The 23,342-nt window shown below is 46.7% G+C and overlaps 1 protein-coding gene across 2 annotated transcripts in view; it reads left to right on the top strand.

The window, feature by feature from the left end:
- Positions 1–23,342, top strand: part of IL17RD (interleukin 17 receptor D) — a 347,672-nt gene that overhangs the window by 283,386 nt on the left and 40,944 nt on the right. For both annotated transcript variants that reach the window (XM_069643672.1, XM_069643673.1), the window contains exon 12: positions 11,789–12,728. In XM_069643672.1, the coding sequence (XP_069499773.1) occupies positions 11,789–12,728 (940 nt within the window). The remainder of the gene's footprint in view (positions 1–11,788; positions 12,729–23,342) is intronic.

Below are 23,342 nucleotides of genomic sequence, written 5' to 3'. Positions count from 1 at the left end.
TTTATTCAATTATTCTGATGGCAAGACTTCAATACGTTACTCTTGCAAACATCAAACCATGTATTTTCTTATGCTTGGAGTATTGATTCAACTCCAAATTGAACCACTTTTGAATAGGCGCGTTACAAATGCTAGATCATATCAAATGTATGAAAATGATGTGATTGTAAAACGTGTTTGACATTGCCATCTACTGGGCAAGAGCAGTAATGACATTCATACTTTCTTTTGCAATTAGTGGGCTAGGGGAGAGGTGCGCAACGAATGCAAAACCTATACATTTTCTAATGTAAGTCCTGTAGGTGGCACTATATATATATATTTTTTGTCAACAGTAGTTTGCTGGGTTGCAACCTTTTATAACAGTTTAGTATATTGTCCCAGAAGGAAAAAGTTCCTTACCCTCCCCGCCCCAAAATGGTCTAGCATCGCGTTTGGGTTCTGAGAAGGACCCTGCCAACAGATGTTGTTCTCATCTGCCCCACTTCATACTGTCTGGTCCTCCCGCCTAGAGTTTAGGCATGGATGGTCTCTGAATAGGTTCTGCTATATCAAACCGGTTTCGTGTTCATAAGACTACGGGGGTACGTAGCGTGTACAAATTCGGAGGATAAAAAGGTCGCACCAGTACCCGTACGCGGCGAAGCCTGCTCTCCCATCCGTCAAGTCTTCTGTTGGCTTTTCCAGCACTGACCACAGTTTAGCCCACCACAAGTTTGTGTGGCGTTTCGCTTTCCCTCCATTTTGAGGCGATCATCTTTGCCACCAAAAGAAGCTGCGTTATCGCCTCTCCCGCCCTCCCTGGTGAACATGGAGTAGTCTCCTTTGTATGCCCTACAGCACCAATCCCGGGTCAAAGGATAATGCGCGCCCCAGCACCTTTTGAAATGTGTGCCAAAACCTCTTTCCGAAATCCTGTGATTTTGTGTCAGTTCCACCAAATAAGTCAGTCCCCTCTTCACCACATTACCACGGCACCGCTGCTGTACTTCTGGGTTCATTTTACTAATTTGTGTTGGGGTAACCACCATCGAGAGATCTCTTTATTGGCTGCCTTTTTCAGTTGTCTCCCGGGGCTGTTTTTTGTTGCCCTCAGCCACTCGTTCTCTGTGACCCGTCTGTCCAGATCCCTCTCCCAAGCCTTCATGTACCGCCACTGATGTCAAGTAGGACCCGGTGTATAGTGAAGATGAGCCCTTTAGTAGTGGGTCCTCTGTGGCAAATCATAGAAAGTGAGTCAATTGTCTTGTCGCCACCTAATGGTATTGGAATCTGTCTCGTTCCCCCAGATTACATTCTTGTTTGCACTCGCAAGACGTTTTAATTACCCTGTTCTTGAACAGGTCCAAGATGCACCAGTCTCTTATCTCTAAGCCCCATCTTCCCCAGTGCCGTTTGAAGGGAGGCTGTTAGGCAGAATCCTGTGCAGTTCCATGGGGACCACTGCAAAAAGATTAAGACTACAGGAGTAAGATTAAAGGAGGTAAATTTAGAAGGTATGGCGCCAACCCAGTTGGAAAGCCAAGGATTTAATGGTCACCTTGGGCAAACCGAAGAAAGGGAGGCCAGGCAGGACACAGTACCTTAGAGGGGAAGCTCCAGCGGTGGCAGTTGTTCCTGGCAGTGGTTGCAGATCGTTGTTTCGACCAGGGGAAGAGAGGATCTCGTCGAGGAGGAAACGTGGAGTCGATGCACTGCACAGGGATGAAACCAGCCGCAGAGTTTGACTGCGAATAAAAGGAACGCACCTTTTACGGACAAAGTGGTGAAGCTTGGCTATCTGGCCGCCGGGCTGCTTGGCACGGGCGATTCGACCAAGAGACGTCTTTGGAAGGCGAAAGGGGTGAACTGGTTGATCCCACCAGCTCAAAGGAAGAAGACTTGTCCAGCAGAAGATCTTCTCTTGTCGTCGGGAAAGTGGTGAGGTAGTTGTAGCAGGGTTTCACCGGTGGTGTCGTTGTTGCAGATGGCTCAGCTTCTTCCCTCTTTGGATTCTTAGGTCCTGTGGCGACTTCTGAAGTTCCAGTCCCAAAGGCCCTGCTTTTATGCAGAAAACCCCCCATTCAACAGCCTAGCTGTCACTCAAACATGCTAAGTGGTGAGCCGGGCGGCTCACCACTGGCCCAATCAGAACAGAGTGCGACTTGAGTTGCTAAGGCAATGCAGTCCAGGGTGCCAATTCCCCTCCACACACATCCTGTGAAACCAAGACAGAGTGGCACCATTTGGAGGGCTTCTGTGGAGAAGCCTGCCAAAAAGTGGAACAAAGGACTCGACCTTGGTTAGAGTTACAGAGACTGACACGAACGCCAAAAAGACCCAACCATTGATTTAATATTAAATAAATAAACCAGCGGTATCTTTAACATTGCACCAAAAAGTGGTGTGTTTAAAATCAATGGGAAAATCCCATAGGAAATATTCTGGTGGAATATTTTGCGTGGTAACCACTGCCACCAGCCAGAAACTCGACAAGGGTGGACTGGACAGTGCCCCCTTGATAACAGACCCAGGGGCAATCGGATTAACTCCTTCCAATACTTCCACAATATGATTGTTTGTACTGGTTCTGTTCACAATTTAGGACTAGTAAAGTCAATGGTGACTTTACATGCCCTGGGAGACAGTAGTCAGTCAGGGTATGGAGTCTATGTTTGGGGGTCACTATGACGCCCCTGTGTGACTGCACTGAGGGTGCTGTGTAACACACACATAAAAATAGATGATTCCCTATGGAGTAAAACAAAAAAAAAACATAGCACATAAGCACACAAAGAGTCCAAGAAATACCTCAAATCATGCCTAAGAGTGGGAGGAAAAGAGTCTCACTCTTAGCAGGAGAAAAAACAAACCCCAAAAATCCAGCAAAGCTGCTGGGGACTCACTAGGTTTGGGAAATTAGCCTTAAAAGAGAATTCTCCCTAACGGAGGCTTGTCATGGATGGCGTGATTGGAGATAGAACGGTAGCGAGACCTCCGCTCTCGCCAGTCTGTCCCATGTCATTAGAGTCATCCTGGTCAAAGGTTTGGTGTGCAACAAGGGTGGTCTCATTTATTGGGCAGCCAGAGGGCTCTCCCAAGAGGTACCGCACCTACCGCCGTGTCCAGGGTGGCACCATTTTCAATAGTCTGCGGTCGATAGGTGTGTACAGTGAAAGAAAAGCTGCCAAAGACTACAAAACTAATGACTGATCTGTTGATTCAGTGTGCTTATACGGATAGTGTATAGATGACGTACGGCTGACCCCTAGTGCTCAGATGAGGTATTATCTGCGATATGGTTATTTTCACGTCCAGGATTTACTTGTTTAAACTGAGCTACTGCCAACAGGACTTAAGACGTCCACACGAACAGTTCCTGACCATTATTTGTCCTTGGCTTGGTTTCAATTCCGGTTCCGTTGTCAAATGTTGACCATACAAAGACGGGGGCACTTGCTTGATGCTCCTTCAGAAGGTTCATGTTCAGGCACCTGCGCTGCACTCTTGCGTTTACTGCGTCATTTCCGCTTCCGCGCCTCGTGTTCAGTGCTCTCCCTGCATCAGTTACTGTATAGCATGAGATCTGAGAGGCTACATGCGTATTCGGAAGGTCACAGAAATCATTGGTGAAGGATTTGGTGCAAGCTCCCCATAGGGTTTTGCGAACAGTTTAGGCAGTACAGCTTCTTTACATCGGAATACGTGGAAGGAATTGAGTTATGATTTGTAAAAACAGTAAACTACACCATTGCACTCGCACACCCTACAGTATTTAGGCGATCACGATCATTCTCTTGGCAACAATAGAGGTGGCATTCCGGCATTTAACAAGAGTAAAGGGGATGCTCGCTGAAGCTTGGAGGGGATAATTGTATCACAAAAATATGCGGAAGTGAAACTGTCACAAGGGAGCCCGAAACCACCGATTGGGCTGAGGGGAGTGGGGGTTAGTCAGGGTACTCGCCAACAAACAACTATTAAAATAGTGTCAAAATGATGCACTTAACAGCACACTTTGTGCAGGAAAGATGGGTAAAAAGACGGTTTACGTTCTGTTCTGTACAGTAACACATAGCAAGTCCACAAAGGTGCATCGGGACATTTTACAAGCACATCTTCATGCCGGCTGTGCCCACACCATGTCCATGCTGGTTGCACCAATATATGCCATCATGAGCCTATTGGAATAAACTCCCATGTCCTTAACCAGTAAAAAATACCATACTACAATAACACAAACTGCCCACGCTGACTTCAGAAATGGCGGCCAGTAGGGCCTTGTAAGATTACTTCTATTGGCTTAACCCTTGACACAAGTCAAAAATGCTTATATGCAACGTGTTTTTACTGGGTGGCTTGGCTCATTATACTAAGTGGTGGGTCTGCTCACATCGGCTACTATGGATGAGACGCCCCTGGCCAATAGGACATGTGCTCATGGAAGTTGCTTTACGGGCGCCTATTGCTTGTTACAGAATAACTTGAAACAGCCTGTGCTGTAACATTCTCTTTTTGAACTATTTACACGTACATTTCATCAATCCAAGTATTTTAGGATCCGAATATAATCTCTATTAACATTATATGTAGCCCAGAAAGGGCTATAATTTATTAATATTTCCCTGTGAAGTCATTGTCATGGTTTTGCCCACTGCCCTGATTCTGGTCGATTCAGAAAGGCTATAGATTTACTCTGCTTAGGGGTTACAATAAATGAGAAAAATGCTGTCTATTTTATTTAGACATTAGAGAGCTAAACTGCCATGGTGGTCGCCTCGTAGTGTTGACTGACCATTCCACGCTGCATCCCAGTAGACCGTAGTCTTAAACATAGCCCACATGTCATTCAGCAAGACACAGTAATTACAAGATTAAGACAGCCCACACAGGCGCGCGAGAAATGCTCGATTGATGGAAGAAAAGTGGGTGGTATTAGTGTACTGTCTAAGGCCAATGTTGTAGCTAGTGTTGGGTGTGTGAGAATTTAAAGCGGAGCTTGGGGCTAGTGTGATGTTCGGCATTTGAGCTTGGCCAAGGGCAATTGTTTGCACTATTGTTTTTCCAATATAACTGTACATACGGGTAACTGGGAAATGGAATCATGCGTACCTTTTCCTTGTCATTCGGGGTGTCCTGGATCTCGTGACCCGTTTGCAGGATTGGGCAGGGGCAGAAAGGAAGTTTAGTTGGATGGGGTATGGGATCTTTAAGCGCCTGATTAGATGACGAGGCTTAGTGCAAAGTGAAAAAGAGCATTAGCTAAAAAAAGCAGTGGGACCATTGAAACTCTGCAAAAGTGATTAAAAGTTAGTCAGAACAAAATAAGGGTATGAACAAGGCAGATATGAAAAGAAAGGACTGTGACAAAGGGGAAAGAGGCGGGAAAGTCCGGATGGATGGATGGATGGATGGATTCATGTGTGCTTTTAATTGCATGTGTGCTAGAATTTCTGTTGGGGGAGCAATTTCGGAAATGGCCTGCTTGAAACATTCTATGGCATCCATTTCTGTTTTCCAGATGAAGGATATTGCTGACTCGGAGAATTACTAGCCGGTCAAATAGCACAGTGAGTAGAGCGCTCGCTTTGACATCTGTGCAGAGCCTGCGCAAGCACGTTCGAATCCCGGCAGGCCCAAACTCAGCCTTTCATCCTTCCGAGGTCGATAAATGAGCACCACACACCGTGGGTAATAATAAGCAGCGCTCAGATGCATAATGGTTCGTAGTGCTATATAAATGCTAAATTATTAACATGTAGCGCCTCTGGCTATCCTCCAACCTTTCAACCTGCTTGGTCTGATCCTGTTGGGAGGGCTTTTCAAAGTCTCGATCTGGCATAGGACGTGGGGTGAGCAAGGGTTCCTACAGTTGAGAAAAAACAATCACTTTATTCGTGACCAATCAGCAAGGCTGAGCTAAGGAGGAAGGAGGCAATGCTGTGTAGTACAGTTAACACTTCGCAGAACAGGCAAGTTACATATCCACACAGGTAAGTTATTCAAATAATCATCTTTTATTACAAAACACACTTTACAAAGAGACACACTTTATATATTTAATGTAATAAATACTTTAGTACATAGTTATAGAACTGTTGGGTCCCCCTCGAGGGGCTACACTCCACTTTAAAGTACTTTGTGATAAAACATAGATTAAATGCAACCTTTTAAAGTAGGGAGCAAGTGATGTTATCTCGCAGTTAAGCCCAACACCATATATTGACTTTGGAAGTCCAGCTCTAGTCTACCCCACGTCTCGAGATCTTTTTGGTGTCCCAAAATGTTCCTGAGGGTGGAGGTGAATAGCCAGGAGAGCACACTCGATTAGTGCAGAGATATAGTGCCAACGTTCAGTTGGTGTAGGGCAATTGCAACAATGCGAAGATGAGTACTTACAGGACTTCAGCTTCCAGTGTGAAGAGGAGCAACTACCACCTTTGGGGTCCTTCAGGAGGAGCTCCAGAAGTGCTGACACAGACACCACTGCTCTAGATCAGCCCCGGATAGTGCTAAGGTAAGGAGAACTTTGTGCCCTAATGCATTCCCTATTGGGGGGAGTGGAGAAGGTCAAGAACTATAAAGGATCTCTGGCCCAAAATCCCCTAGAAAGATTGGAATAGTCCCAGGTGACAGTAAAAAAAGCTGTGGCAGCATGGCTCACTGTTGCCATGCGAGGGTCGTCTGGTCGTGGGTTTGAATTGGTAAACCCTGGTCGTCTTTGGAATCCTTTGGAGAGGACAATGCACCGACTCTGTTCTGCAGTGAAGGGACCCTCACAGAGATGGTCATGATGCACTTGTACGTTGACCCCGGACAGGGCCAGGAGACACATTTGGCAAACCCAGCGGCTGACCTTCGGTCATCCTGCAGGCACGTCTTGTGGTGCAGGACAGCTCAGTGGATTTCCAGAGTCCCAGCAGAGCCTTTAAGATGCCCATGATGAGTTCCAGTAAGACCTCTTGCAACGGTGGATGTCTGGTTTCGGGCCGTGCAGAAAAATGCAGCGGTGCATGCTCCAGTGACGAAAAATGGGTGACTGGGTGGTCCCACCATTTATAGGGACGAAGGCACCTCATGGTGGTCTTCCGTGTCGAGTAGAACGTCGAGGTGGGCATCAGTGGTTCTTACTGTGCCAGTACTAGTCACTGCAGCACTCCTCTGGGGTCCCTCAGTTGTCTTTGGATCTCTTAAGTTCCAGTGGTCGACTTGGTTCCTGGGTCCAGCTCCTCTCCTTATGTCTGGAGGTGACCCAACCCTCCAGTAAGGACACTCTGCAACATTCAAAGCTGAAGGTGGCTGTCCAGTTGGAGACAACCAACCTCCCAGAATCTTTGGCAGCTTCCAAGTCCCTGGAGAAATGTGGATTGGAGGCAGGCATCCCCCTACCCACTTCCTGCCACCTAGAAGTTAAGGGGAGATACAAAGTGTCACCACTGCACTCCATTGAAGAATGCAACTGACACAAAAAGGTAGTGACTACTCATGTACTGGGGAGTTTACGGACTCCCCAGAGAACCCGAAATGACATTTCACTGGAGACCCTGGGGATCCCTGGTAGAAAACCAAAATGGTGGGGTGAGCCCCCATAGGAAAGCATGAACCAGAGACTAAGGGGAGGGTTCTCCACTCCACTGAATTCTTGTAGGAAGGGGTCCAGTGGTCCCAAAACTAAAGAGCATGTAGGAGGTGGGTGAGAAGTCTTGCACAACTCTAGAGTCGGAAAAATATCCGAGAGTCCAGCAATTGTGCTGGGAGGCTAAGGACAGAGGTGGTAAGATGTACAAAAACACAATCTCCCTGACAGATCCCATCAAGGCAAGCAACATTAAAGGCAATGCAGCACAGCTCGAGTATCTGTATGGTGTTGCCTACATCTTTTTAATAGTACACTTTTATTGACTAAGGAAGATTGTCCCGATGTATCGCATCCTGATTTTTCAAACTCTGGAAAATAGACTGTTGACGGTGGCATTCCTGTCTCACTTTACCTATCCTATGTGTACAGGGACATCTGCTCCTTCGTGCATCAACATCCTCAGATTGCTTTTTTATATTGATTTCCTTCTTAAAGTCCATAGGGTATATTGCAAATAATATGCAGGTAGCGGAGTGCAGGAGACTAGTGCAGTCTCGGGCAGTTTGCTCCCGACTGCGACTTCGATACTTTGAAGTCAACAGATGTCCTGTCATTTTTTGGCAGTCCTTCCTTTCCAGTGAAGGGCACTCCAAAGTGCAGTGGTGATAATTGGATGTGGTTGGAGGTGCTAATTTGGGTAAGTGCTGGTAGGCAATATTTTCAAAAATGTGAATCTTCCCGACATGTCAATCTCAGCACGTTATGCTTGGACTTGGTGATTTTTCTTCCTTTTTTTCTTCCTTGTCACTAGGTGAGTTGGAATCTTTTTAACCTCTCACCTAGTCTTTTTTTAATTTTTTTATGGGTGACCTTTTTATGTCTCTCCATAGTGTTTGGTTTTATAGTTCCCTATAACTTTTGGGCTTGGGCTGGGTGGCCCCTTTGGCCTTCGCTTTTCAATTTCTCTTATTACCTCTTGGGTGAACTACTGTTCCCAAGAAGTAAAGTGGGATTCTATCCCCTTTACATTTATTTCAGTGAGCCAACACAGCCCAACCTATTTGGAGTGCTGCGGGATACAATGTGTATCCCCTTTCTTAGATAACTGGTAACATTTCTGTTACAATTGCAAGTTTACTTGAATGGCCGGTGGCAGTTCTTTTACTTGTATAACTTTTAGTCGGTATTACTTGCAGGCTGTCAAATCCACCGCAGTAACAGGAGGGTCACCATTCTGCTAGAATGGTGGGCTCCTTTTTTCAGCATTTCTTGTTTGCCTGTTACTACTTTGGTCTTCTTCTACCGTCCTAGGCACGGGAAAGACACTGGTTGGAAGTTTTGTCTTCGGCAGAAATCCTTTGTGTTCCTCGATGAGGCTCCAGTGTCTGAGAAGGCAGGAAGTGAGGTAGGAGTCCAAAACTCTGCAGCCCTTTGTCTTTCACCTTGCCTGAAAGGGAACAGTTCCTACATTGGGGCTAGCTGTCCTGATTGGACGGCCAGACCGCCCCTTTCTGCAAACTGCAGGGAGAGTCTGTAGAAGTTGTGCTGTAGTTCCTGTTAAATACTCAGATCCTGGAAGTTGCTGACAAGTCGATCACTGGAGCGAAATCCGAAGAGGAAGAAAAGATGTCTGAAGCAATTTCCAGTGACCAGAGAGCCTGCTGTGTAACCAGAGCTTGATGCAACCCTTCCTTCCAATCGATCTTGGGATCCAGAATGGGACGACTCCTACCCAAAGGCTGGTGTGATCCATTAGTCTCAAGAAGACGTGCATTTTGAACCATCCCACGATGTGCTGCAACCTTCCCCATTCCCATTGAGCCCTATGGGGCTTAAATGGGAATTGGGATGTACCGGTCCCGGCACCCGCGAAAGGGCAATTACTGGGTCCGGCTGGGCCAGAATAGCCCGGTAATTGCCCATTCGCAGGTGCCGGACCCAGATGCGAGTTTAAAGGTAGCCTTGCCGGTTTTACCGGCAAGGCTACCTCCAACCTCGTAATGAGGCCCATTGTGTTCATATTTATCATACGGTAGCTTAAGGCCCCTCTGGAAAGTAGGAGTTGCAGTACTAGCTCTGAGAGTGTCACTGCATGACTGACGGGGCTACTACCCTTGAATTGCTGATTGTATTCTAAAAGTGTATTTAACCTGGTTTTACGCCCCAAGAATAGCTGACTGCCATTCTGAATGTGCTGTAGGATTGACTCACTTGACTGATTGTACTCCCAATAAGGTTCTACTTTGGGTTGTATCCCATAAGTATTGAGTTGGTACTGATAATTGTGTTGATATGATATAGTACTTATTTCCCCAATATTTATCTGGGCCTGCTTGTATTTAAATAAACACTTTCTTTTTACAATAGATGGTGTTTTCGTGTTTCTTTGGATCATGTGTATGCTACATTTTCTTTGTACCAAGCTACAGCCCTCTCTCCCTCTTAAGATAAGCATGTCTGCTCCGTCCATGCTCCAAAAACATTCTCGGGTTGTTCAGCCTTATACTAAGAGGGGATCTTATGTACTGCCTCAGATACGGTTTTTATGAAGTCTGGTCTGAATAGGACTTTTGAAAAACTGTCCTAACACCGAAAGGATACGAGTTGCTATAGGCTGGCCGGGTCCGTAGAATTGGGTGTGAGGACATAACTTATGGCCATGAACATTTACAGTATTCTCTTCTGCTCAGGAACACCTTCAGGGGGTATCGCCCCATAATTTTGTGGCAGAAAATGCTAGACACAAAAATGCCAAATTTTGAAGTGCACATAGCCAAACAATTAGATTTGGTCATGCTTTCCCTGAATTGCTTAGTGCATTCTAAAATAGATAGTGTTCATATTTATCATACGGTAGCTTAAGGCCCCTCCGGAAAGTATGGGGATAGGGTAATAAAAATAAAATATCAGGATGAGTATGGGGTGACTGCGGGGGGGTGGTGAGGATCTCCCCCGCATTTAATTGCATTGACGTGTGGAAAAAAGAAATTGTCATTTTGTCTTCGGCATTTTTGTTTCATAGTAATCACACAGATCCCCTACAGGGGTTTCTTGGAGAATAGAAGTAGATGACTGTCTGGATTTAAATGGCCTCACCTTGGTTTTAAAGATGCTTTTATAACAGGCCAAGTAGAGGATTTTGGTAACGGCAAAGGTATCTAGACAGCTAATTGGAGGTTTAGACCGAGGTGGTCGTTTCAATTTTGCGGTCAATTCTGATATTTGTAGTGAACTGAAAGAAGCTGGTTCTGTCGTGAAAATTGCTTCCAGTGTGGAGAAAGGACCCAGCTCAGCCGAAACCAAATTACTGCTTTTTGGTGCAATAAACTAGCCAAACCATCTGGCAGAGTGTATCATGGTGGTTCAGTTGAAAGTGCAACAGAAAACGTCCATTTAGAGCATGGAGTACAGGCAAGCACTACTTGATCTGGAATCCTGAAGTATCAAATAGTACCATTTCTAAAAGTTCTGCTTTGTTAGTGTCTTCCAAGTGAATAGCCCTTGCAGTTGGAGCGCGTGGTGCCAAAAATCCACTTTCTCCAAGAGACCTGCTATTTGTAACTCTGCTGCACCTGCTGCTTGCCACTGGAGACCCACTTTTATCATAACTAAGCATGAACCCTCTTGTGGCACGCTTGTTTCTGGCAAGGAAAAGCAACCCTTTGAATAATCTACATATGAGCAGTCGCTCTTCATGCTTGATGCTAGTTTCTCTTCAGTCATCGATGGTTCTTCCAGAGTTTAAATCGCGATCTCGTTCTTTATTTGGTCAGTGTTTATTTTTATTGACTTTTATGACTTTTAGAAAGTGATTTTGTGTTTTTGCATTTTCATTCTTAACAGTTGGTGTTTAACAGACTTTTGGGTGAGCCGAGATTTGGTTGCATGAGCAGTTACGGATTTTTCTTTTCTACTGTGTGCGACTAATTATCAATAAACAATGTCAACTCATGGCCTGTTAACATGCATTGGTCGAAGTGCATAAACACAGGTTAGCTAACCAAATGTGTATAGCAGCGGTCTGCAACCTGTGGCTCACCATATCTTGCGGACTACAACTCCTGCATCTCTCATTGACTATGCTGATTAGAGCCGATGGGAGTTGTAGTCTAAATTGTTCTGACTTCTTGTGTATAGGTTGCCATTTCGCCCTTGCATGCATGTGCAAATCTTTCTTCCATGTTTTCAGAACATAATGTAAATACAGGTTTTTGTTTTCTTTTTTTTCAGGTTGCATTGGATATGTGGGAGCACATCAAAATCTGCAAAAATGGCCAGAAGGACTGGCTCAAGCGTAAAATGAAAGAGTCCCACTATTTCATCATAGTTTGTTCCAAAGGCATGAAGTACTTTGTTGAAAAAAGGAGCCGGAAGCAGGAAAAGAGTACAAAGGGAGAAGCGCGGAAGGAGGATCTATTTGTCCTTGCTATGTCAATGCTGGCTGAGAAACTGCGTCAGATGAAGCAGAACTCAGAAGATCTTTGCAAATTCATTTCAGTGTACTTTGACTATTCCTGCGAGAGCGACATCCCGAGCGTCCTGGATCTGACCACCAAATACAAGCTTATGGATCACCTGCCCCAGCTCTACTCTCGTCTGCACTCCAAAGATCCCAGTTTGCAGGATCCCGAGCAGTATCCAGCCAACATAAGTAAAAGAAATTACTTTAGAAGCAAATCTGGCCGAGCCCTTTATGTTGCGATTTGCAACATGCACCAGTATATTGATCAAGAGCCTGACTGGTTTGAGAAGCAAATTAGCCCAGTAGCGTCTGCTCCATCTCTTCCCTCTCATGAGCCTGTGATGGAAAAATTTGACTCTGGCTTGGTTTTGAATGATGTGGTAAGCCACCAGTTGCCCGATGGTGATTATTACAGCAGAACAGAAGCTGGTGCGGCCAGTCCTGCAATCCCCAACTCCCGATCTTTAATCCAGCATTTCAGCCTGAGCGAGTCAGACTCTCAGGATATCAAAGAGGATGGTGTCGTTCTTCAGCCGTTGCTGCATGTGGTGAAGGCGGTAAATCCCCAGGACATGCCTCGCGATTCAGGAATCTATGACTCTTCGGTCCCTTCATCAGAAATATCTCTACCCTTAATGGACGGCCTTTTGGCCGACCACATAGAAACCTCCTCGATCGCTGAGAGCGTCTCCTCATCATCCGGATTAGGTAAGAGATATGATGCTATTATTCTTTGCTTCCATGGGCCCCCTTCACTAAGACGCACAGGGTCTTTTGATGCCTGGCTTTCTTAGAGTGGAGCCTGTGGAACACGCCACATTTGTTTCTTCCACAATCTGCCTTTTGACAGTGCATCACATTGCTTTGTTTCTAGTTGGACTGCAGCAGATGTTAATTTGTTGATGTGCTTTTCTTTTTTTTCAATGTGTTTTTATAGGGGTTATCAGTTTATATAACGCATTATTGCAAGAATTTTAAACAAGAATGCATTCTAAAAGCTCTTCTGTAAATCAATGTACATTTAAAATATCAAGCCCTAATATTGGATAGTCTTCTATTCTGCTTTGCGTATTGTGCAGAAGGAGGAGAGAGAAAATTAAGATGCAAAGGCAAGCAGTAGTCTCCATCCCTCACGCAACCCTGTACTGTATCCTCCCTCTCTAGTGTACAACGCCCCTTTGCTTTTCGGGGAGGTTGGTACTGCCTTCATTTCGCGAAGCCCCTACTCTTCAAAGTCCTTCTCAAAAATCACTGATCTCTCCACTCATCCCAACATCTCACCCTCCTTGCTCCTTGCTCCTTTGCCTCTGCACCCTATTGGTTAGCCCCTGGGCGCATCACCTACGTACAGCGCTCGGTTGCCTCTCAGCTAGGCTTGTGCTTTATACATCCCATAAATACATGCACACATCCATATAGGGAACTTTAATTCACCTCTTTACCGTGTTGGCATGTGTCCAGTATCTTGAAGTGCTCACCTTTTTGATAATGACTTTCTTTCTGATTTTAAGGGAGCATTTTCTTCAGGCATGCCGAGAAGACTAGCTACATGTTTCTACAGTGCAGGGGTTTGATGCAATCATTTGGTTTCTAGTCCTGTTTTTTATTTGGGATTTGCTACAGGCCACAACATGCTTTTACATTTTAATTCTAGACCTGTAATATTTAATTCTACACAGTTCTTGTATGCTGTGGTGTGTTGGGAGCTACAGCTGTGCACACTTTGTGGATATGCCTCACTCGGCTGACGTGCTAAGGTGAGCACCAGGCCAATACATTAAGAATTGTCCTGATTGAACATTCTTGACCACTAGCTGAAATAAGAACCGTTCCATGTAACCCCAGGTTCATTTGACAGGAATTTACTTGGACATCCTAAATATTTATTTGCATAGTTTGCCTCTATAGGCAAATGAAATGTGGTTATGCCCACATGTCATAGTAATTGTACTGCATACGTTATTTTAAGTAGAAGGTATATTTAGAAGTGAAACGTTGGAGAAGTTATGTTGGGCTTGCGTGACCTGTGGAAGGTTGTAGGGTCTCGCCTCTCTACCACATCCCACTAACCTAATTTCTCACCCCACCCCGCCCCCTCTCCGTGATCATAGGTCACAACAAATTAGCAAGAAGCTGAGCAGAATAACGCCGAGTGGTGCACTCTAATGCTACATAAATCCAAGATGCACTAATCGAACTCTACTCTTACTGGCAGAACAAGTGCTTCTGATCTGCACTCACCCACAGCTTAGATTTCGCATTTTGCAGCTCCCCTCTTACTCGTCCCTCTTTTACAGGACGTTCGCACCAATAGGCACCCACTTGCACTGTGCAAGTCTGTAATATTACTAGTTGGGTTTTACTCTAAATCCTGAAAATTTAAGATCTAGTTTGACTTATTGCCTGCACCCACTACCTTTTATTCCCCTATAGGTTTATCCAGACAGCACCCTTCCTCGCCTAGCACTTGGAAGGATAAGTTCTATTTTGACAGTAATCTGGTAGTCCCTGCCCTCTTGGCCCACTGCCACCTATCCCACATCTGCAAAATTCACTCATCCTGCTATGTTGCAATGCTGAGACATGCAGAAGTGCCACTAGCATAGTGTCTTGTAGGATTCTGCACCTCTGCTTTTCCTCCTGCACAGTGCTTAACCTCCAAAGCTGTACCTCCATCACCTCCTAAAGATGAGAATCTGGCCGGTGCACCGTGCCCAAAGCACATTTGTGCACCCCATTCTTAAGAACCCTCTTCCGACCCTTCCTGCCCAGCTAACTATCGCCCAATCTCTATCACTCCCTTCCTGGGCAAGCTCCTGGAGAAACTGGCCATCTCCCAGCTTAATCTCCATGCTGAATGTGTTGGTAGTCTTCATGACCATCAGTCTGGCTTCAGAGCTGCCAGAAGCACGGAAACTGCTCTCCTGAACATCCGTGAGGACCTGCTCTCGAACCTTGACTCTAACATTCCATGTGTTCTCATTTTGCTTGATCACTCTTCTGCCTTTGATACTGTCAACCATACCATCCTGCTCAACCAACTCCGTGATAACCTCGGTATCACTGGTCAGGCTCTGGCGTGGCTGACCTCTTTCCTCTCAAATCGACCCTCCCAGGTCCAACTGGGGTCTTTCCTCTCTGACATCTTCTTCTCTACCTGTGGTGTCCCCCAGGGATCTAACCTCTCTCCCTGGCTGTTCAACCAGTATCTGGCACTTCTCGCCCACCACATCGCCGCTCTCTGCCCCTACTTTCAGTGCTATGCGGATGATACCCAACTCATTTTCAGGCTACCCTCGGCCTCCTCTTCTCCTTCCCTCATCTCTGACTGTCTTTCTGCTATCCAGGAATGGTGTGCCGCCAACGACCTCTGCCTTAATGCCAGTAAGACTGAGATTCTACTCATCGGCACTCCCACTCCCTCCTTCCCTGCTGCTCTCTGGCCGGCCTCTCTGGGCCCTCTTCCTACTCCTACCTGCAAGGCAAAAAACCTTGGGGTCATCTTCGACTCCACACTCTCCTTCTCTCCTCACATATCCGACGTATCTAAGAAGTCACACTACCAGCTACACCTCGTCAGAGGTATCCTTCCTTTCCTCTCCTTCCCCCAGAAGCTCACTGTCTCTAGAGCCCTGGTTCTCTCTAAGCTGGACTACTGTAACCGCCTCTATCTTAATCTGCCCACCTCTACTCTCCACCCTTTGCAACTCATCCAGAACAGGACTGCAAGACTTGTCCTTGGCCTCAAGCCCAGGGACCGTATCTCTCCAGGACTGAAATCACTACACTGGCTCCCAGTGACTGCGAGGATCAAGTTCAAAACCCTCTGCATTGTCCACAAGGCCGTCTGGGGCCTTGGGCCAAAATACCTTCAACTCTCTCTTCCTAAATATCTTCCTTCTCGAGCTCTTCGCTCATCCGCCTCCAACTCCCTCGGGGTCAGCCGCTTCTCCAAACAACGAGTTGGGGGCAGATCTCTTTCCACTGCAGGGGCCTCCCTCTGGAACAGCCTTCCTACCTCCCTGAAACTTGAGGAGAACCACCTCCGGTTCCGGAAGCACCTCAAAACCTTCCTCTTTGCCTCCGCTTTCTCTCCCCCTCTCCCCTGCTAATACTACTGAAACTGCACTGAATCTGCAACTGGGCCATTCACCGTTCTCGGCCCAGCCACTCTCCCCTGCACTGCCTCCACGGCAACCCCTGCACTACGGGACTGTGTCTGTATCCATACAGCCCCCCTTCCCAGCACTTGTTTGCACTTACCTCGCACTTGCCACCAGCTGGCCCTTGTTATTTATCCTGTATGCTGTATGCTTATAACCCTGTACTGCACTTTCCCCTCTCCCTTTCCCCCATGCACTTTTCCCTTCCCCTCTACCCTTGCACTTGCGCGATCTGAATGACACCTGGCCTAGTAAGATCGTTGTCTGTCTCCCCTTGTTCCCCCCCCTGCCTCGTCGCGCCTTGAAACACTTGTGTATAGGCGCATTACAAATGCCATATCATATCATTTCCCCAATTCCCCACATACTAGGGACACTTTCTACAGCATGCTTTTGAGGGATGTAGGAGTATTTAACCTATGTGAATCCATGTGTACGCCAAAGATGATCCAAACTCTCTCCATTGAGCTGCTGGGCTTCATGCAAAGTGGTGGAGGCTGGTAGTCGGTATGTTCACTTATTCCCGATGGCTTTCATATTAAGTCTTTAATCAGATAAAAGCCACCTCCCGCACTGCCAGCCTCCTTCGCCGCCTTTTGACCGATGATGCGAGTGTCAGTTGCTGCTTTTGCTGCCACCTTCATCCCCCCTAGCAACTCAGCTATTGACTCTCCCTCTGACTGGCCTTGCCAACCTACACCTCCATCTCTAATAGCCTTGACATCCTTGCCCCTGTCATGAGGATCCGCCTGAAGCCTGCCTCCAAGCACAACGGTTGGTATAACTTTGATCTAGCTTCTCTGCAACATAAGTGCAGAGTTGCTGAATGGAAATGGCCGACCTCCGGTACATCTGCTGACAAACTGGCCTGTCGCCTGCTACAAAGGCAATCTAGTTTCTCCATCCGCTCCAAGAAGAGCCCATATTCAATCCAGCATCTCTGGAGCCACTAACATGGCTCAAACTGCAGTCTCTACCTCTCTCCTTGCTTCCCAGGCTCTCTGTACCACACTGTCCTCCCATTTCACATCTAAAACACAGGACATTCTGTCCTCTCGTCCACCCTTGTCTCTACTCCCCTTACTGTTCTCCTTCCTCCCTGGCACTCTCCTCCTCCTTGCTCGTAGCACCAGATGAGGTCTCTAAAGATGTCAGCTCTATTAAGGTCTCATCCAAACAGGCAGTGCTCCCCTGCTCTTCCGGAACTATTAATTACAATATTTTCTTTCTTGCCCGGCTCTAGGCAATTCCTGTAACTACTCCTTTGCCACTGGCTCTTTGCTCCCCCCCCCCTGTGCACGTTCTCTTATAAATGTAGTCTGCTGATCCTTCCTGCCCGGTTAACTATTACCCTATTTCTACCACCCCCTTCCTGGGCAAACTCTTGAGAAGCTGGCCTTCCCACAACTGATCCATCATACTGAACTTGCTGTTTGTCTCCATGACCATCAATCTGGATTCTGGGCATCCAGAGGCATGGAAACTGCTCTCCTGAACACCTGTGAAGATCTGCTTGCTAATCTTGACTCCAACTCTCCTGCTGTTCTCCTTCTCCTCGATCTCTCCTCGACCTTTGACACAGTCAACCATTCTATCTTCATAAAACGGCTCTGCAATCCCCTTGGCGTCATGGACCGGGCACTGGATTGGTTGACGCCTGTAAGGGTGTTCCTAATAACGCTCACACCAGAATAAATACACCCCACTAGAGAAAATAAGACCGAAGGCAATTTTGTAAGGATAACGGGTTTAATCTTACAAATGAGGATGGCCGCAAAGGACTCTGCTGCCTGAGCGTTCTTCTCCTGTCCCTTATCCCGTTCCTTCCTGCCAAAGTGGTTTCAAGCAGGGGTTTATATAGCTCCAACTTGCCATGGTGATTTCCCTGGAGCTGGATCACGACTTCAGCCCAACCCGTCCTATTTCCATAATGGGGATGCTTCAAAGCCGCCTTTCTTCATTGTCAGCAGTTTTGTCAGGGCATGATGTTGTAAATTTTCCAAGCTATGCAAATGCACACTGCAGCTCGTGCTTTCCTCCATTTTGCTAACTATGCAAAAACACACTGCAGCTCTGCAGACATTTCCAAACCTTGAGGCCTAGCCCAAGGAATACTAAACATTGTTATCCATGTGCAAACGTATTTCATCCATCCATATTCCACTCATCCTGCTCACGTTATCTGGGTCTGTAGTTTCCTCCACCATTTAGACTAATATTTTATCTCTAAATGCACTTTGCCGCACAAAACATGCAAGTCTCATTCTTAACCCGCATGGACCCTTGACACAGTGGACACATGGTGAGTCAATTCGTGCTTCGGCCATAGTGAAGACCATCAGACACTAAGGCCTGTGGTCTATTTAGATCCCACAGGCCGCATTCCTTCTGGGTGAGGAGGCGGAGTTTGACTCCTCTACAGCACTGACCCAGTTTTTACAATGCCTGTGATCTGACATTACAAATCTATCCAACTAATAGTTAATTGAGCCTTGTATATCCTGTAGAGAACAACGATCTTCTTCAGTGCTCACATATGTGTATGTGATTATGCTTGCATGAGCCTTCCCAGTGCCCCTCCTCTCCCCTAGTCCATTACAGTGCCTTGAAGATGTCTTGCCTGAATCTAAAGCGCTTGGGGGTTCGGGAGGACATTGGTTCCTTCCCAACACCTCCTTCCTAACCAACCGTCCCTCCCAGGTGCAACTGGGCCCTTTCTCCTCCACCACCTCACTCTACCTGTGGATTTTTAATATCTACCTTGCCCCTCTTGCCCACCTGATCTCCTCCTTCTCTCCTCATTTCCAGTGTTATGCTGATGACACACAGCTTTCCTTCAAACTTCCTTCTACTACCTCCTCTTCCTCTTCTCTCTTTCCCGATTGACTGTTATTAAGGTATCACCTTCCCCCAGAAACTCAATGTCTCCAGAGCTCTGGTCCTCGCTAGGCTGGATTACTGCCACAGCCTTTTCCTCAATCGGCCCCTTTCCTCCCTTCGCACCCCTCAACTAATCCAGAATAGGGCTGCAAGTCTTATCCTTGGCCTTAACCCCAGGGACGATATCTCTCCAGCCCTAAAATCTCTCCACTGGCTCCCGGTCACCGCAAGGATCAAATTCAAGACCCTCTGCATCATCCACAAGGTTTTCTGGGGGCCCGGGACCCCGCTATCACCAACTTTCTCTCCCTAATTACCCCCCCTGCTAGAGCCCTCAGCTCTTCTAGCTCCATCTCTCTGCTGATCAAACGCTTCTCCAAGCAGAGAGTTGGGGGTAGGTCTCTATCATTGGCTGGTGGTCCCTTTGGAACAGCCTCCCTGTCACTCTGACTTGAGCCAGACCTCCTTAAGTTCCAGAAACTTCTCAAAACTCTTCTTTTCTCTTCCTCTTTCCCCCCCCTCTTCCTCCTATGCTAATTTCCCCATTGCCGCTGAGACTAGTGGCCTGGTCCTTCATGAGTCTACAAGGTCCTCTGCCCAGTCGACACCAGCACCGACCCTTTCACCCCCCGACCCCTCAGCACTGCCCGCTGGGCTCCCAGCTGGACGGCTGTGCATCTCCTCCTTGGGACACTTCTGCCCTAGCACTTATGTAGCAGTCTCCTCCACTGGCACTCCCTGGCCCTTTCCCTTCTGGGCTCCCACTAGTACTTGCCCATACCTTGGTCCCCCCCCCACCACCCCACCTCCATTCCCTCTTTTCTGCACTTCTTGCCACTGCACTTGCATGTCTGAATGCTGCAAGGCCTACTAGAACCACGATTGCTTATTTACTGTTTTTGCTATTGTTTACTTACTCCCCTTGTTCCCTCCCCACTTTTGCCCTGTGGCAGTTGGAAACACCATTTTGTTCTATAGGCTTTTTACAAATACTCAATAAATAAATAAAATACACTAGAAATAGTATACATTAAAACTGCTTCAAGTGTGACCTTTGCCATACCGTAAGCTACTATAAGGATTATGGTTGATGTCAAACCCTATACTTCCTAATGCTGACAGGGAGTGGCCTGGTGCGTGCAGAAAGGGATTCCTAGCAGAGCTAAATCTATACACCGTTTAAGAATCGCAACGTCCGTGTACAGTTTGAACTCTGTTCCCCACAACCTCAGACACCATGTTAAATAGATAAACCTCCATTTGAATCCTATAAATGTAGTAAAAGATAAAGAGGGGTTTAAGAGGTTTAAAACAATTAAAGCAATGCCAAAGGCCTTCTGAAAGCCAAATGGAATGTAATCTTGTGCTAGACCTGTGGAGAATTTTCTTTTCTGTGACAATTGCCCCCTCAGCAGGTTTTGCTGGACTCTGGGATTTTTTTGATCTGTTCTTCTGAGTGAGATGAACATTTTCCCATTCACTCCTTTTTTACTCTGACATGGGAACCCTGTTCTAATGCTTTTGTGTTTCATTTTTACTTTAATGGAGTCATGCTTTCCTGCATGTAATTTTCTACAGACATCTGTAATGGATTGTTGCGTCACACGGGGAGTCCCTTGGGCTTCCCATTTTATGTTATTTTCCCATAAGAACACATTTTCTCAAGGGTAGTAGGATACTTTATATCTTACCTTTTCTTTGGTGGGATCAGCACACACCGCCTTCTGTGGGGTGCTGAGAGGTTACACTGTAACTCATTTCCCACTGCTCCTGTAACTTTTTGTCACACTAACAAGCAAACCTAAATGGCTGGCAGTGGATACATTTACCGACTATTTGTGTGCAACTTACTTGCAGGCAGTTTACACAACTGTGGCAAGGCACCCCTGGGTGTCCATCTTCCCAAAATGGCCAGTCTTTTTTTTCCCCACCATTTTCTATGTTCATTCTTGGCCCTTCTTCAACCGGTCTAGGTTGAGGTAGGTGTTAGGGGAGTTTCCCTAAAGTCCACTTTGAAGTAAGGCTTCAAAAAAACATCCCAATGATTTGTAGAATCAGTCTGTACTAACCGTGGAACTTTGGAAGAGTGGCACAGCAGTCGGGCTTATCATAAGAGGAAGATGTGAGCTGCAGGTAAGTACACTGAAACCAGTTAGTAATTCAAAGAAACAAAATAAATGTATATTAAAACATGTTTATTTACACACAATGATTTAAAATACTTGGCACATATAACCAAAACACATAAGATTACTTGTAGGTACTTATCAAAGGCCACTGCATATTTTGTAGTTGCTTGCGGTTACAATTGTTACAGCGTTTGACACCAGTGACAGTCCTACCATATTATCGGTACTACCACGCACTTGCAGAAGACAGAAGAAATATGGTAATTACATTCAGTTAGCGAAACCATGTTAGTCTCTTAGGAAGGAAAACAGTTGGTTAGTCGTACAGTAGCAGAGCTTAAGGTTCTAGAGGCAGTTTCTTCGCACACTAAGGCTCTTAAGGTCCAATTTGCAACCTGAGTTAAAAGGCCGTTCGGAGAGGCTCTAGGTCTTGTGATGCAGCAGAACAGAAAAAGTTCCTGTGTCTACTTTCTAGTCTTAAAGATGTTGGAAGGTTAACAGTCAGACCCTGTTAAAGGTCTTGCAAAGGGACACAAGCAGCAGCTTGGGTCTGAGGTAAGAGGTGGGCACCCTGGACACCTCTATGGGCACTCAATGCGACTTTTCAGATAAGATAAACAATGCCTTTTCTCCACACAGTACATTGGGTTAGAAGAAATGTGTTTGGCTGGATTCTCCCCGATGTGGCAGTGCTGGACCCGACCCGATTCTTTGGTCTGGTGACGAAAGGCAGGACAATGGACAGGATCTCTCTGCAGCAGTGTCGAGGGAGGACCTCTGGCACGGATTTCTTCAGTTCTTCTGGTCAGTCTGTTGGTGCTGAAGACAAGACAGCAAAACTGCAAAGGACACTATTTGCGCAGTCAATCTTCTTGAATTCCTGGAGTCCAGCACTCTTGTGAGGGGACCTGGATGCGTCTAATTGTGTCTCTGGAGGCTCACCTGGAGCTCAGCCAAGACTTGACAGATTCAGCCTTTCTAAGACAAAGCACTTAAATTGGGTCGGAGGTCTCCTGGTAATCGCGGTCTGCAGCTCTGGAAAGGCACAGCACCTCAGGACATAGCTTAGATTGGAGTTAGTCTCAGGACTGGTTGTTTCCAACTTCTTCAGAGTTCCTCTGTCGCATAGAAAACGGGGTCAGGACAGCAGTTGTCGCTTCAGTGTTGCAAAAGGTCAGCAGGCGTCTCTGGCCATCTTCTTTGTTTGGTTACTTCAATTTCTAGTGGTTGCTTGCTTTTAACCTCCAGAATCTCCCCTTTTATTCAGTTTCAGGACACCACCTCTGCAATCTCTATCAGCAGTTTACAGACGGGGGCGGGTGGCTGTCCAATCAGGACAGCCAGACCCCCAGTGGGAGCTGGTTCTGTTAAAGAAAGGGCGGTGGAGTGAAAAGCTCACCCCCGCCCCCTGCACCCCCCACCAACCCCCACTTCCTGCCTGCTCAGACACACTGGAGCCAAGGTGGGGACACCCAAGGGTTCCCGCAAAAGGCAAAACACACACACTGAGACCTGCCCCCCCCCCCCCTCCCCTCCCAGAATGTTAGAAGGGCTAACGCAGAACAACCATGCTAGAAATGGCAAAAAGGAAAGGACTCAAAAGAGGGGGTGGCTGGAAGGTTTGGAATTAATCCTAACCTCTGGCATTGATCTGGGCAACTCTCCAGACCATCGTTCTTCACCTGCCAAGCCATTACGAAAGGGGAAATACTGTATGGAAATCAGGCTTGGTCCCACCCCAAAATGGGCAGTCTAGCCCGAACTGCTTGTTCACATCCCTTCTGCATGCGACCACAAGCATCTTTCGGCCTTGTTGGGCCTCATCCGGGAGGAATACCTATTGTCTCTACGGAACCAAGCTGCACCTCCCTGAGGAGGCTCAACAAGGCTGAACCTTGTCTGTGGTTGCTTGTGTTTCTGTGCAGAGGGGACCTGGCCTAGTAGTTCGGGCAGGGCTGTTCCCATTAGTTGCAGTATTTCACTGATTTGCATATGGCTGGGCCCCTTTGCAATGGTGCAGACGTGCTAAAAAACAGTGGTGTGGAGGATTGTCCAGAGCAATGCAGTGGTTCAGATTAATTTGAAACCTTCCACCCATAACTTTTTTGAAAAAGGAAAGCCACCAAGTTTGTACTTGGGTGGCCATATTG

The sequence above is a fragment of the Ambystoma mexicanum genome, chromosome 2p, assembly GCF_040938575.1.
Source record: "Ambystoma mexicanum isolate Mex_15411 chromosome 2p, UKY_AmexF1_1, whole genome shotgun sequence".
In the NCBI taxonomy this organism is placed as follows: Eukaryota; Metazoa; Chordata; class Amphibia; order Caudata; family Ambystomatidae; genus Ambystoma; species Ambystoma mexicanum.
This window is presented reverse-complemented; position numbering and strand designations above follow the sequence as displayed.